The 16,845-nt window shown below is 36.2% G+C and overlaps 1 protein-coding gene and 1 long non-coding RNA gene across 15 annotated transcripts in view; one reads left to right on the top strand and one right to left on the bottom strand.

The window, feature by feature from the left end:
* Positions 1-16,845, bottom strand: part of HEATR5A (HEAT repeat containing 5A) — a 97,309-nt gene that overhangs the window by 12,321 nt on the left and 68,143 nt on the right. For all 14 annotated transcript variants that reach the window (XM_061394092.1, XM_061394080.1, XM_061394082.1 and 11 more), the window contains 9 exons: positions 15,563-15,742; positions 13,476-13,715; positions 10,701-10,882; positions 9,365-9,433; positions 7,640-7,819; positions 5,690-5,912; positions 3,305-3,553; positions 2,125-2,252; positions 484-631 (listed from right to left, as the gene is read on the bottom strand). In XM_061394092.1, coding sequence (XP_061250076.1) covers positions 484-631; positions 2,125-2,252; positions 3,305-3,553; positions 5,690-5,912; positions 7,640-7,819; positions 9,365-9,433; positions 10,701-10,882; positions 13,476-13,715; positions 15,563-15,742 — 1,599 coding nt within the window. The remainder of the gene's footprint in view (positions 1-483; positions 632-2,124; positions 2,253-3,304; positions 3,554-5,689; positions 5,913-7,639; positions 7,820-9,364; positions 9,434-10,700; positions 10,883-13,475; positions 13,716-15,562; positions 15,743-16,845) is intronic.
* On the top strand, positions 562-10,403 carry LOC133233940 (uncharacterized). The gene is made up of 3 exons (XR_009731929.1): positions 562-647; positions 3,962-4,097; positions 5,699-10,403. It is a non-coding gene; the product is annotated as an uncharacterized LOC133233940 (long non-coding RNA).

A 16,845-nucleotide genomic window follows, 5' to 3' on the forward strand; every position in this document is an offset into this window, starting at 1 on the left:
TTGTAGATGAGAGAATAAGTCCTTGTGTTTTAAATCTACTGTCGTTCTGGGTTTTGTTGTATGTAGTCAAACGTAATCTTAAATGATATACTCACCAATACCAAATCAGACTTATAAATGAGCAATTTAATCACTATATAAAACTAAGTCAGTAAAAAAAATTGTCAGTGATTCTTTACCTGTACACTGGTAAACACTTTTAAGTACTCAATTCATATAAGGGATTTTTTTTTTCCTTCCAGGGCTGTTAAAATTCTAATTCTCCCAAGGAAAAATACTTTAACTACTGACAATACCCAAGGTAACACGTAGAGACGACTGAGAGACTTTAAAGCCATAACTAGAGATGTTTCATTTGTATTATACACAACAGATTCTCAGGATGACATAGACACATAAATACTTAAAAAAGCTTTTTCTTTTAAAAAAAAAAAAAGGTAATGATGCTGTATGATTAATTTGGCATTGTGGTTTAATATTCACCTTCTGCACTTCGTCTTTTCTCCTTCACATGTTCTTGAGCCGCACAGATAATCTGCCTGACCACTTGAAGAGAAGCCAGTTGAATGGAAGGTGATTCTCGAGTCAAAATTACTCGATGTAGTACATTCAACAACTCAATACCCAAGTCCTATGACCGAAAACAGGTGAGACCATTTTGAAAATTATATGCTTGAAAAATCATAAAGTGTCAGGGCAATAAAGTTATGTAATACTTGCTCCACTTTAAACCATCTCCAGGTTGATTTCTGTCCAATCTTGTAGGAGATAGCACTATGACAAAAGATCATTTTCACACAGTTCCTTAACTGAGATAACAAACAAGGAAATTTCTATAACAAGATAAAAACACATGGCTCAAAGTATACAAGGACTGCCAGATTCAAGATAAAAAGATTCCCAGAGATATATTAAAGTTTTCTAATACTTACAAATGGTGGCAAAAATGACATTAACAGTGTGTAAGTTATTAAGCATAGAATGAATATCACTCAAAAGAAAATACACTAGAAGAATACTACTTAACTTTCCCCCTGTTCTATTGGTCACTCTGGTGGCTTTCTTTCATCTTCGAAAATAAGTGCAAAATACTCATTATAATACTTGTTTTAACATACAGAATTAACAAGCACAAAAAGTTTAAAACTTATCCATGTGCAATTCAAGTCAGGCAGGAGCCTGATTCATACTTTAAACCTAATAAACAATAGTGGTAATAAATAACAGTCTATACAGAAAGGAAATTACACCATTTATTTTTCTTAACATCCAAAAGTCAATTTAATATACAATTCAATATACTGGTAATACCGGCTTCCCTGGGGGCTCAGTGGTAAAGAACCTGCCTGCCAGTGCAGGAGCTGCAGGTTCCTTCCCTGGGTCAGGAAGATCCCCTACAGAAGGAAACGGCAACCCACTCCAGTATTCTTGTCTGGGAAATTCCATGAACAGGGGACCGTGGTGGGCTGCAATCCTTGGGGTCACAAAGAGCCAGACACAACTTAGCGAATAAGTATTCACACATATGGTGATACATGATGCTAAGAGTGCCTGCCCAATGCACTGTTGCTCTTGGGAAGGCAGTTAAAGGAAGTGCTGTACACTGTAGAGTGGTCCTTCAAATCATGGTCACAACTGGGTCTGGTATTAGTGTCTGACTCCACCTATAAGCTAGGCAGTTGTCTCTTAAAAGACCTTGATGGAGCACTACACACCTGACAGTGAACATGCACCAAGAGGATTCTCTCCTGGGGAAATGGGGCATAAGACACAGATGCATATGAGGAGCGAGTGCAGCGAAGCAGCAAGAGGCAAGGATAGCACAAGACAGAACCTTCCCATCATGCAGCAAGTTCGCCCGAAGAGCTGCTACACAGAGTGCTGGGCTGGTGGCAGCAAAAGTAAGTGTGGCAGGAGCAGAGACAGAAAGCGGCAGACAGAGGCGTGACTGCTCCCGAGTCAGCACGGCTGCTGCCGGCTCTTCAGTTCGGAGCTCAGCTATGCAGTGCTTCAGTTTCCTTTTTACTTCTCTGTGTTCACCCACTGTTCACTATAGAAACCTGAACACATTTCTGTTGCTGTGCCTTGGAATCTACAGAAGCCTGACAAGCAACAAGAAATCACCTGATCACTGCCAATTTTAGATCTTGGCCAAGGAACATCGAGAAGGGCCTGTAACGCGTGTAAACAGGCAGTAATGCTTTCCATGGTTGCATCTGAACGTAAGGAACATAGAAACTTCACACTGATTCCTGTAGAAAGTAGAGAAAGAGAACAGGGCTTCTTTAGAGTCTTGGTTTCTGACGTTAAAGAATTTTCTATTTTGATAAGATACACAAATAAACTTAGCACAGAAGCAATGCAAATAAATCACCATGAATTTAAGACTAAACAATTAAGTGGTAAGGCAATCTCTTAACAGTTTTTATCAACATGTACACAAATAATAATCTCAACTAGGCTTGTGCACTACTGCAAAAATTATAATAAAACTGTGCCAGAACTTAACATGTAGAGTTTCATAATTTTATTCTGACTAAAATTTATTGAGTGATTGCCACGTATCAGGCATTGTACTTTATATCATTTCACTCTCACGGTATCTCAGGAAGTAGGTACTATTATTCCCACTCCTTTTGAGCACATAAAGCTTAAATAGTTCACTAAATGTCTGTTACAATGAGGCACACCAAGAATTTGAACTAAGGTAATTAAACAGCACAGCTTATGCCCTGCCAGTCTTTATTACATAAAAGTTTGTTTTTAAAAAGCTCTCAAGGCAAACAGAAACAAAATTTTAATATACCCAAGGATATAGCAAGTCTGATCATGTTTGGCTTCAGGAGGAATAACAGAAGCTCTATGAACCAGAAACCTCAGTAGTTAATTACTGACCTTTATAACCCTTACATTTCAGTTAGTAACTTATTTATAGGTAATCTAACAGGTTGCTTCCTCAGAACAAGGTAAGTGTGAAAAACATTTAATCTAGAAACTCAAGGCATCTAGAAAGATACCTCATTTTAAAAATGAAGTTCTAAGAAAGCCAAAAAATGGTTAAACTTCATAAATTTAAAAATCTCATTTATCTTTGACCTTAAATGTTAATGCAGTTCTGGACCTGTGAATATACCTTTTTGAACCTTGTAATTCTTGAAAATGGGGAGGGAGGGGTAGATGACTCAGTATACTGTTATTGCCTAATAAAGAATGAAGTTAACAGCCACAAGAGCTGACAGGTAAGAAAGCACAATCCATGAAAAACTCTGTATGGCTGGCAGCAGGTAAAAAGTGTTTTACTGACCTAAAATAAGATGGAATCTCTCAGTGTAGACATCCTCAGGGGACTTTACTGTAGGTCCAGAGGATGAGCCCTGGCACATGGAAGTTGGTGTCACAGGCCTTGAGAGATTAGGGGCTCCCTCATCTGGGTCAGCAACGACAAAGCCTGTGCTTGTAAGCCACAGTGCTGTGGCATGCAAGATAAGCGCCCAGGAGTTGTAGTAATGCAGTTTTGCATTTTCACTAGTCTCTGCTGTGTAGAAAGCACCACCTACAAAAAAGGGAAAGCAAACAGTTTCAGGAGGAATAAATGAAGAGATGTATTCACACTCCATTTTCCCTTTTATCTGTTACAAGAGACAGACCATCTCCAGCCTGTACCCTACACTTCAAGGTGACTACTTGTTGACTTATACCACCACAGATTAGATTTGCCCATTTTTGGACTTCACAAAAATACACAGTATGCAACTGTTTTTAACTTAACAATATTTTTAGAGATGGATCATCCATGCTGCTATATTATCAATGTTTTATTATCAGACTTTATTTCTCCTGAGCATACAACTGTTGGTCACAGTGCTGACATATCCTTAAAACTTCGTAAGAAATTTGTAGGCCCTTTTTCTTTTTAATCATAAAATATTTTAAAACAAATATGTGATGTGTGTGTGTTTAGAATGCAAAAGGTTCATACAATCTGAAGAGAAACCACAGTGTGTGTGCGGGCATGCTCAGTCACTCAGTTGTGTCCGACTCCCTGTGACCCCATGGACTGCAGCCCGCCAGGCTCCTCTGTCCACGGAATTCTCCAGGTAAGAATACTGGAGTGGGTTGCCATCTCCTCCTCCAAAGGATCTTCCTGACCCAGGGATCGAACCCTTGTCCCCTGCATTGGCAGGAGGATTCTTTACCACTTAGCCACCTGGGAAGCCCAGAGTATATATATGCATGTATAAAACAAATGCTGATACTCACCTACCTCTAAGATTAAGTAACATTTCACCATTCTTAAATCTCTTTCTTAAAAACAAACAAAACCACTAAAACTCTATATACCACTAATTCTTGCCCTTCTTTCTATAATCACTTTCCTCAAGTCACTGTGAATCAGTCTCAGGTCTTAAACTTTCACACTAGACGTTTGTATTCATAAATAATAGATGCTGTTATTTAGTGTGAGTTTACTTAAAGGCCTCATATTGTGTGTATCCTTTTCAAACTTGCTTTCCCCCTGAACATTATGTTTTAGAGATTTACATATGTTGATTCATGTGTCATTCATTTTTGTTGATAAATTTTTTCAGTAAATCAACGTTATTTCCATTTTTAATGCTATAAAAGGTATAAAGTCCAATAAATACTCTGCATATCATTGTGTATACTTCCAATTAAAATTCTAATAGAACTTGACAGGCTGGCCCTAAAATTCATAGCAAGGAGTGAAAAAAATAATAGCTGTTTTGGAATAACATGAAGATTAAAAGCAGCTGCCAAATATCCAATCCACAAAATGTGATATTAATAACTGAGTATAAAATTAGATTCCCTTGGGGGAATATATGTATAAAAGAGTAGATATGTGTGTATGTATAACTGATTCACTGTGCTGTACAGCAGAAACTAACACAACACTGTAAAGCAACTATACTCCAATTAAAAAAAACTAGAGCCCTATCTTCATTCTACACACTAAAAAGAAATTCCAGCAGGACTACAATCTAAAATGTAAAAAGCAAAAGTGTAAAGCTTATATAGCTTTGTGGTCTTAATTTAAAAAAAGTATCAGGTATTACAGAGGAAACATAAACCATAAAAAACTGATTATATTAATTTTAAAAAGGTAAAAGAGCCAAGCCACAGGCTGAGAGAGGATACCTTCCAGATATGGAACCACAAAGGAAGAGTATTAAACATATGGAAGGATTAACAAGTCAGTAAGAAAATGACAAATATGAAGTAGAAAATGGGCAAAGATGATGACTGGGTGATTTATGGAAAAAGAAACTTAAACAGCCCAAAAACTGATGAAAAAAGACTTTCAATCAACGAAATAAACCAATGAAATTCTTTAAACTCATCACACTGGGAAAAACAAGTATAGTAACATACAGTGGAGGGAAGATGTAGATAAACAGAGGCATGTTGTTGATCATATACACTGCTGTAATCACGCTGGAGAACGATTTGGCCGTTATCTTGTGAGTTAGGAAGAGCGTGCCTCATGACTGAACGAGTCAACTGCAGGGTCTCTACCCTGGAGCAACTCTCCCATGACTATTCTATGAATGAAAATTATTCTTGAAAAAATGTTTCATATAAACATTACCTGCTAGTGGAGAAATTTTGAAAATACATGTTAGTGACAGTCATTCTAGGAATTACAGTAAATATTTCACCCCCTTACCTTCAACAGGAAGCTGAGAGGCAAATTCTAAAGGCAAAGTTAGGAGAGCAAAATCCTGAAGTGCAGCTAGCCAGAGCCTACTCAATGTGCCGAGGTCTGCGTGGACTAAGTCAAGCAGCCCATCTGGTGAAATTGACCCGTTTCCAACGCTCTCTTCTGAACAGGCAGGAGTCTTCAAAGATTGTCTGTGGTTTTTATGCCTTTCTACAGCAATTATGTAGACCTGTATAAAGGTTACTTTATAAATAGGAAAATCTTAGACCCACAGGTGCTACAATATTTTTATCTTGCAGACTTACCTTGAACCTGCCTCCTGGACTTGAAATGCACATGATACAAGAAGGTACACAGGTGCAACCACAGACAAAACTGGGGTAGAAAGATCCAAAGCATTATCTTCACCGAGATATGTTAGGGGTAATAATACTTGACAAGGATGCTGCCACACTGCAGTTTACAACCATGACAGCTGTCACTAAATGATCCTGGCACCCTGTTTCACTAAGCCTGGCTATGGCCTTGGCTGCCTGTAGCCATATATTGAAATGGATTACATCTCTGAAATCAAATAAGCTGAAATACTGAATATTTTTTCAATGTTACCACTAAATGACTTAGAAAACATTTACCTATATAGACTATGGACACGGACTACAGAATGTTAAAGTATTCAACATAGTACATAATGTGTACTATTCTCTTTATCCATAGCTCTGAAATCCAAAGGCTCTGTAAAATGTAATTTTGTGGGCAACAATCTGGTGACAAAACACAAAAAAATTTATGTGAGGCTATTTATACAGTGTGACTATTCAAACATTTTCACAGATATATTATAAACTGTTTGATTATAGATTTTACAGTATTATCCCAAACATCCTGGAGGGATACATGAAATATGCATCCAAATTTTAAATCCCAATTTATCTGGCTCTAAGGATTTCAAATAATTATGGACCTCAATTACATGGAGCTTGTTGGCTAGTCATTATTTCCACTAAGGAGAGAACAGAAGAATGTATAATGGCTTAAGCAAGAATACAGAGATTCAAATGATTATAAAAAACATTATAAAACAGTAAATTTATAAAATAGGTTACAGAAATTACAGAATATCTGTTTGTTCTATCAAAAGCATATGTTTAAACCATTTAGAGTTGATTGTTAAAGATCATTAAATCCAACTTATTAAGTCTAGGCAGAAATATTTTCTAACTGAAATTTGTCAATACTAAATAATGACAAAAACAGAAACTCAACAATCTTCTGGTTTTAATTAGCCCTACTGTAGAAAACCCTTTCTCACATATTGGCTGCAACACTCAGTTGCAATCTGAGACTATATATATTTCTAACTGAAGTGATACATGAACCAAGACTGGCCAAATATGATAACTGTTGAAGCTGGATAATGAGTTTATAGGAGTTCATTACAGTATTCTGTTTACTTCTGTATATATGTAAACGTTTCTATCATAAATTTTTAAAATTATATGGCTTTCTGATTAGAAAAGTAAATAAAGAACAACTAAGTACTTCCCTCTAAGATTTTTTTAATCTTAGGAAATAAATGACTTACTTAATATTCAAAAGTCATTTTATGAAAGAAAGAGCTCTAAGAAATATTAAAGCATGTGTTATAGTTGATAGAATATATGAGCAAACCCACATTTCCAATAATTCAGGTTTCAATAAAAGTTGATTTCCATTGGCTATGATAAAGTCTCTTATGACTGCCCCCTGCTTAAAACAGCAGATAAGACAACAGGAGGGTACTTTACAATCCTTGGCCAAAATATCAATTAGCATATAAATATATCTAATGTTGAAAGTCTTCAGTTAACCTTAAACATAGACTTACTTGTGTTTTAAATAGCTAATTTCAGTTTATGGCCTAAGACGTTTATTAACAACTTCCAAAATTCTAGTCATAAACTGAGACATACTAACCTCTGCCCAGGCTTTTAGCACAGCTAAGATCTCCATGGTAGAAGCACTTTCATTATATAAGTGACTAAGAGCTTCTTTTCCAACCTGAATTTTTGTTAATGATGCAACAAGCAGCTGATGAACTCTTCGGATGTCGTTAAGGTCACTTACAACTCCACTTGCTATCCAGGCACTGCAAACCTAGTTTTTTAAGAAAATCAAAAATTATATTTAAAAACTATAAACACCCTCTTTGGGAGTTCAGCAGAGTTCACTCATATCTCAGGAATCTGGTCACTTAAATCATCTTGCTATCAAGAAACCCAATGGGATACTGCTGATAATGATAGTCAAAGCCAGCATTTCAAAAGAGAATGAGACAGGGTGCTCAGGGTTGGAGCACTGGGATGACCCTGAGGGATGGGATGGGGAGGGAGGGCGGTTCAGGATGGGGAACACATGTACACCCATGGCTGATTCATGTCAATGTATGGCAAAAACCACTACAATATTATAAAGTAATTAGCCCCCAATTAAAATAAATAAATTTTTTAAAAACTCAAAAGAGAATGAAATCTCTTGATTTGAAGAAAGGAAGCTGTGCTAAGTAAATAAAGAGTTTTAGATGTTATTAACATAGAGAAGATAAGTCATGAAAGGCACTACTTGCATAATTGTCTGGATTGACATTTGAATTATATTTCCAATCTTTATTATTTCATCTTACTATTTTAAAATCAGGGATTAATTGCGCCTCAATAAAGATTTTTATTCTTTTGAAGATATTTTTAACTTTTAAAACAAACATCATTAATAATCCTCCAATGCCAAAAATTTCCTCAGTTATCAGGGGCCATCTATGAAGGTTTTCCTGATTGTCACGATATTTCATGAAAATTTATTTTTCCTTTACTGTCTACTTATTTAGTTCACATTTCCTTTCACAAAAGATTTCAAGTGGCTTATAGCAAGAACACATATAATAAAATGATAAATTAGACTCAGTATAACAGTTAACAAAATTCTATGAATATTGAAGGTACTCAAACATTTCCTAAATACAACTGAATTTGAAAAGTTGAAAGAAATGAGTAAAATCAGTTTTTGCCATTTTGTTTATAATTAATTTAATTCATACCAGTTCTGCTTTTATCTCAGACCATTCAGGGCTGGATATTGAATGCTTGACAACACCATCAAGAAAAGCAACTATTTAAAACTGTATACCATATGGCTCTTAGATATATGAAAAAACGCTCAACCTCACTTGGCATACAAATCTAAACTATCCTGAGATACCCTTTTTACTCCATCACAAAATCTTAAGTTTGCCAACTCACACAGCTGCTGAGAAACAGGCACTTGCATAGAGTGCTGGCAGGAGTTTAAAGTGGTTAACTCTTGTAATACACTCTTTAACCCAACAATTCAATTTTGAGGAATTTAGCTCCCATACATGCTTGGACCCAGTGAAATGACCCATACAGAAAGACAGTCATTAACTGCAGCACTATCTGTAAGAGCGAAAGACAAAAAAGAGCCCCCATATTTCCATCACTAGACAACTGGTGACATACCCATATACTGGCTTACTATGCAGTTACAAGAAAGAAAAAGTTCTGTAAATTTAAAAGGTGAAGAAAAGGGGCAGCTGAGATTAATGGGTGGGTGGACAACTGTAACATCGAACCTTGGTATTAAACACTATCTGAAGAGCTGCTTCCTAAAGGAGGGTTTACTATTTACCTGACATGCTTTGGCAGTGACGTCAGGTGGTGTCTCTGAGGTGAAGGCTGGTCTAAGTGCCGCTCCTACCTGGCAAGAAATGATATGCTCGTTCAAGCATCAATAAATAAGATAGCACAAACTCTTTTCTCTTTTTAATGTTATCTTAAAATTATCCCTTTATAATAGGTATTATAAGCACTTTTTGGTTCTGCCAGCCCAGGATGTCTTTCCCTGTTTTGGGGTAAGAGCATCTCAATTCTCCTTTGGGGAACTTTCTCGCCAACTCTTAGCCCATGTGGTTGCTATGGAGCTAACAGTACTGTCTGGCTCCAGGGATCCACACTGGTATAATGAAATCTCTCCTGTAGATGTTTGCTGGAAGTACTCGGAAAGAAGTGCTGTCTTTAAAAGACTAGATGCTAAGAGAGCCATTTTGATACCACTTGGAGAGGGCAAATTTGAAAAAAGAGCCAGTGCAGGAGAAAGCAGAGCCAACTAAGATTCCCCAAAACAATCTTCCTTTTCTGCTTAAGTGAGTGGTAATTTTATTTCTATCATTTATAATTTTAAGAGGAATAAAAATATAACAGAGCTCCCCTTAAGCTGGAATATAGTATTTAGACTAATATGTAGTTCTATGTAACTCCCATCCCTTCCTTTTCTCTTTCCCTAAACATACACTGACATTACCTGTTGGGAAGATGTGATGGAGCCTGCTACCAACTGGTGAACTACTCTGGATTCCCTAATTGCCAGTCAACAGAAGCTGCCTCTGAATCACGAGAGGTATCCTTGCATGACTGCTGAAGGACTACATGTGATGTGTGTGATGTAACATGATGATTTTGTTACCTTCCTTGTTCCTCCTAGGTTGCTCAATGCACCAGGCAAACAAACACCAGTTAAAAAGATTACAGAACCAGTAAAAGAATCTTGAACTCTTTTCTAAGTTCAGGGGAAATAAAGGAGGTTATATCTAGCCTAGGAGTAGTAACCTGAAGATAAAATGCATGTAGCCTAAGTGGAATATGTTAATAATATTAATGATTTGGTGTTATCTTAAGGTTATTTGGATATTCTGTAAAGAATTTCATTATCAAAGCCCTTTATTCCCCATAAATTACCAAGAAGGTTTTTATTACGTGACTTAACTTCTAGCGTTATAAAAGACCTGTTTCATGAATTATTTTGCTTTTACTTGAAGATTTCTTCTTCAAACATATACTGATTAGACTGGTGATATATTAACAGAGATACACACACATTTATGTATTAAGAGGTGACATGCCAATTAGTTTCACAGACTTCTAACCTGGTTGTTTAATAATAAGATTCTCTAATAGAAAGTGCTTACATTGGCTTGATACTGTTCCAGAATCACATGACCTGGAAACTCTGGTTCTGGAATCGCTGCAAATCGCCGAATAACCACTAACAGGGTTTCAAGGCCAGAAAGACGGAGCTGGTCACTATGATCTGTGGCAGCCATAAAAGCCATGCGAATTAAGTCAGCAAGATGTAGCACCAAAAAGTCATCTACAAGATTAAAAAAAGAAAATCTTATTAAGAATATGCTGGAACTAAGATTTATGCTAAGTGCTAATTTTTCCTCCTTTTAATTTCATAAGCTAGACTTTCAAGTACTTTTACAGTTCGACTGTTTGTTACAGACCCTAAAGCTGGATTTACTGCACCAGTCCAAGTACTCAGACACAAACAACCATCCCAAATCAAATACTCAGACACAAACAACCATCCCAAATCAAATACTCAGACACAAACAACCATCCCAAACCAAATACTAATACAGCTTTGAAAAACCAAAGGCAGAATTAGCATCCTTTAGAAGAATGCTAATAGTATTTTCAATAAAAATTTTGTTCAGACTTTCTGATAAAAGTACATTAGAAGGTACTTAGGAAACTTTGGGTTTTGATGAATTACACATTAATCATTCTCTTCATGTCAAGTTGAAGCTAAAAGATAATATTCCTTTAAAGATTTTTTATGTGGTTCTTTATATGGACTATGGGCTTCCCTGTTGGCTCAGATGGTAAAGAATCTGCCTGCAATGCAGGAGACCCAGGTTTGATCCCTGGGTCAGGAAGATCCTCTGGAGAAGGGACTGGCAGCCCACTCCAGTATTCTTGCCTGGGAAATCCCATGGACAGAGGAGCTTGGTGGGCTGCAGTCCATGGGGTCACAAAGAGTCGGACACAACTGAACACCTAACGCTTTCACTTTCGTATGGACTACATTACCTTACTTTTTTGCATGTGCTGCCACACACACAAAAGATGGGGCATAAAAAAATATTTCTAGCTATAAAATTATAAATGAGAATTCCTTTCATGCCTACAACATATTACTTAGTATAATAATTCTACCGGGGAGAGACATAAAACAATCATTTAACAGTGTTCCAACAATAAAATGTTTACAGGTACAACAAACGTTTACCTAAAAAAAATTTGAGACTAAGTCAAAGAAGTATACTAGTTACAGGTCATACTGAAGAAACCAGCTCATCTTAGTAAGTGCCAATTACAATTTTAATCAAGAGCACAAGAGTCAGTAAGCACACTAATTTTATACGTATCAGTATTAGTGCTCATCACAAATAAGAGACTCAATTTCCAAAACATACTAAGAGCTCATACAACTCAACGACAAAAAGACAAACAACACTATCAAAGAATGGGCAGAAGACCTAAACAGACACCTCTCCAAACTATACACACATATGACCAACAGGCACAGGGAAAGATGCTCAACACTGCTAATTCTTAGAGAAACACAAATCTGCACTGAGGAACCACTTCATACCAGGCAGAATGGCCATCACTAAAAAGCCTGCAAATATTAATACAAATGTTGCAGAGGGTGTGGAGAAAAGGAATGTACAATTTGGCAAGAATATAAATTGGTACAGCCGCTACATAAAACAATATAGAGGTTCCTTAAAAAACTAAAAGAGCTCCCATATGATCCAGCAATCCTATTCCTGGGCATATATCTAGAGAAAACCATAAACTGAAGATACATGCGCCCCTATTTTCATAGCACTGTTTACAACAGCCAAGACATGTAAACAACTAAAAGTCCACTGACAGATGAATGGATCAAGATGTGGTATATACACACAGCACAGTATTATTCAGCCATCAAAAAGAATGAAATAATGCCATTTGCAGCATCATGGAATCTAAAATATGATACAAATCAACCTATCTACACAACAAAAACAGACTCACTGACATAGAGAACAGACTTGGTTGCCAAGGGGAGTGGAAGTAGCGGGGAGAAGAAATAGGAGTTTGAGATTAACAGAGGCAAACTGTTCTCTACAGAACGGATAAACAACAAGGTCCTACTGGACAGCACAGGGAACGATACTGAACACGCTGTGGTGAACCATAATGGAAGAGAAAATGAAAAAGCATATAAATATATAAATGTGCACATAACTGAGTCACTTTGCTGTACAGAAGAAATTAACACAACACTGTAAATCCACTATACTTCAATAAAACTAAGCAAACGAAAGACAACTAAGAGACGCAATACGTGCTTGCTTGAAAAATAAAAAAGAAATACCTAATTCATAGTCTCAGATGGGGAATAACAACATCTTGCCTTGTGATTCTTTTGTCAGGTAAAGAATATTTATAAGGCATTGAGATATGAGCATTGTGTCTGAATATACGTGTTTAAGTGAATTAAACCATAATCAACATGTATTTAGGTAAAAATAATAAAACTGAACAATAAAAGGTCAAACTGGTCTCACAAGTAGGTTTACTTTACATTGAGATAGACTCAGATGTTTTCAAGGTAATATCCATGGAACCAAAATAATCTATGAGCAAAATAGCTATATTTTGCTATATTTAATAGTTCTATAAAAATAAAATTTAAGAAAATAAAACCTGGGAATGCACATACTTTCCAAGAACGTGACCATTCTCTATAAACTTAATGTATCACATTATGTCCACGAAACAAAAGTGAATGCTGATTTAAGCACTCAGTTCAATCATTAAGAATGCATTTGAACATTAGAAATGTACTGCAGGCACAGAGCGCCTCTATGTGTACCATTTGGTCTTGTCATTGTTAAGCCACTTACTTCTTGAATCCTTCTTTTTCATTTCCTGCGCTAAAGCAACATCAAAATGTGCGCTGTGTCCATTTTCACACTGGTTGATTATCCTACAGACACATTCAGCAGCGAAGACTCTTGTGGCCCATCGGGGATTGGTGAAAGGGTGAGGTCTGCCATCATTTCTGCTGGTCAGAACCGAAGCGTCATCCCCTTTATCTCCTTCCTCTTCTTGCATTGTATCCACACAGGTTACGCTTGCAAAATCTTTTATCAAGGGAGAAAAATACACATAGTTTCAACTGGAAGATACAGTTATAAAGAGACACAAATGACCTTAAGTACAGATCATACTGTTCATCAATCATACATCTTTTAACGACGTAAAATAATCATGTCTAATGACTACTGGTAACAGTGCTTACCTCGAGAAACGCTAAAAAACTATTCTTAAAAAAATGATGAAGCCATTAAATTATATTTAAAGTGAAAGACTGAATATGATACTAGAATAATTATCAATCCGCTGTATGAAGATGGATATACTCAAGGAAGCACAGCATTCTGTGGTAGGGAGTATGGTGGACAGAACTAGATATGTTAACACTGGGCCCTTGAATGAATTTAAGAAGGTTCCTGAATCCACAAAAATGTCCAAAAAATACTTTCCTCAGGATAGACCCATTGGTATATTTACAATCACAAATTATCCAGATGACTAGCTGCCATCTATGGGGTCACACAGAGTCAGACACGACTGAAGTGACTTAGCAGCAGCAGCAGCAGCAACAGAGCCAGTAATTAAGGAATTATTTCCCTTTAATATTATACTGCTGCTGCTGCTAAGTCACTTCAGTCGAGTCCGACTCTGTGTGACCCCATAGACGGCAGCTCACCAGGCTCCCCCATCCCTGGGATTCTCCAGGCAAGAACACTGGAGTGGGTTGCCATTTCCTTCTCCAAAGCATGAAAGTGAAAAGTGAAAGGGAAGTTGCTCAGTCGTGTCTTGACTCTTCATGACCCCATGGACTGTAGCCCACCAGGCTCCTCCATCCATGGGATTTTCCAGGCAAGAGTACTAATTGCTGACTTATTAACTATTTAACTCAACTTAAAATGCAACTTATAACATAAACCAACTTGTTTTTCTTAAATTATCTTTTATGTCAACCTTTTTTGAGTGTGATACAACAGATAGCAAAGATGTTATAAAGTTAAGGCAAACCCGTCTTAAAACATCAATGGAGACTGAAGACATCAATAGAGACTGAAATTTATGTTTTTCGAATAAAAAGGGGTAGAGGTAAACGACAAAGGATAAAAAGAATAAACAGTGAAGTAAATTGAGTATTAAGTTCACATAGTGACTATAAAATTTTAAAGAAGATAGGTCACCAATCTATGCACTTGTAGTTTTTCTTTTGAAGAAGTCCTTTTAAGTTCTTTCTTCTGGGGACAGAAGAAAACATCAAGAAAGGAAAACATGTACAACATAATGGTGGAAAGACAAGTGTCAGTAACTGAAAGACAGGAGTACCAACAAGAACAAAGGTGGACAGAGAAGAATACTAAAAAAAAAAAAGCCAGATTTTACAGTACCTTTCTTCCTTTGAGACCAGAGCTACATTAATTATAAGGCTTAAGTAACTGAGTTGAGAGCTACTGAAATATAATGAAAAGTTAGATGTTAAAGTCATGCAGGCTAAGGCTTGAATATGTGTGTGTCTTTGGGAAAATTACTTATCCTTTGCACGCCCTGTTTTCCCTTGTGTAAAATGGAACACTACTGCCTACTCATAAGATGGTTAAAAGAGGAAATGATACATAGTATGTACAGTATTTGGAACAGAAATGGTTCCTATCTTCTTTCCTTCTCACTCACTGTCTCTCTTAGTCCAAAGATACAAATTTTAAAGACTCTAACACAATTATAAGAGGAAAAAAAAGTAAGCTTTAAGTGCTGGACTTAAAGACTAGCATTAGAATCTTCACTTAAAGAAAAGCAACAGTTTTACCCCAAATATCCAAATTAATAAATTATCACTAGCAGACAATTTTATATAACACTTTTACTTTCAGTTTTATTATGTTGGCTGGTAATCACCAGTACTTACCAGCTGATGCAGCAAGTACATCTTTACAAAGCTTTAACCAAAAGGAGAGTTTATCCACTGCCATAGATGTGAGCATATGATTTAAAGTCTCTTTGATATCATGGCATAATTTCTGATCTGTCTCTTTGTCAAGTAAGGTCAGTAAGGCCCCTTCAAGGCCCACTTCTCTGATGTTAGCATCTGACAAGAAGAAAATCGATGATCTAAGTAATATAGAAAACAAAACTGCCATATGAGAAGCACACACATTCAGTGGTTATTAAAAATATTACATGCAAATACACTCTAAAGAGCTGGTCCACGTACGGCACCCTCAGTCTACTGAGGTCTGTTTTAGTTCACAACTAAAGTTTGATTATTATTCACAACACTGCCAAGTTATTTTTTATACAATGTCATTAAAAGATAAATCTTTGAGTTTACTAATATGTTTTCCTTATCAGGTAAACATTTTAACCCAATTAGCATGCAATACTTCTAAAAATTTATAGTGTTTCTTGGAATGATTATTATATCTTCTCTTTAAAGTAAATTCAAATAAATAATCATAATTAAGCATTACTTATTCTGGTATAAAGGCTTTAAATTTATTAACATGAGAGTAAAACTCAGAAAACAACTATTAAATGGAGAAGAGTGTTTAATTACTACAACTAAGCTACAGTGGATCTAAGAATACTATTGAATTAATATAAATTACTACACAATATTCTCACTGCAAAGTAATACATCATTTCAAAAAAGAAATATAAGCCTTGATCTAGTATCTATTTCCTCTAACTCTGGAAACATAAAAAGAACAAGTACATTTTCTTATGAGGATTTAACTCATTTGGCAATTATGAAAGCATTTAGTTTCTAAAGATTATGCTACTATTAGACTATTTAAAAGAAGAGTTATCTTTTAAAGATCTTTTAGTGATCTTTTAGTTATCTTTTAAAGATCAGAAGGAGGTGGTAGGAATGTTTCTGATCACCGGTCTAAAAGTTAGAACAGCCCAATGTAACGTATGAGTCATGATTGGATCCTAAATTTGGGGGTGGGGTGTGGGCATGAGGCGGGGAAACGAATTTATAAAGGACATTTTTTTTTTTTAATATACAGGAAATTTACGTGAGAACTACAAATTCTATGAAAATACTAAATGCTGATTTTACTAGGTTTGGAAATAACGTGTGGTCAAGCAGGAGCATGTCCTTCTTGAAAGATGCAGATAAGTATTTACGGGTAAAGAGTCATGATGCCTGCAACCTGCTTTCAGATGGTTTGGCAAGAGGCTTAT

The sequence above is a fragment of the Bos javanicus genome, chromosome 21, assembly GCF_032452875.1.
Source record: "Bos javanicus breed banteng chromosome 21, ARS-OSU_banteng_1.0, whole genome shotgun sequence".
Taxonomy (NCBI): domain Eukaryota; kingdom Metazoa; phylum Chordata; class Mammalia; order Artiodactyla; family Bovidae; genus Bos; species Bos javanicus.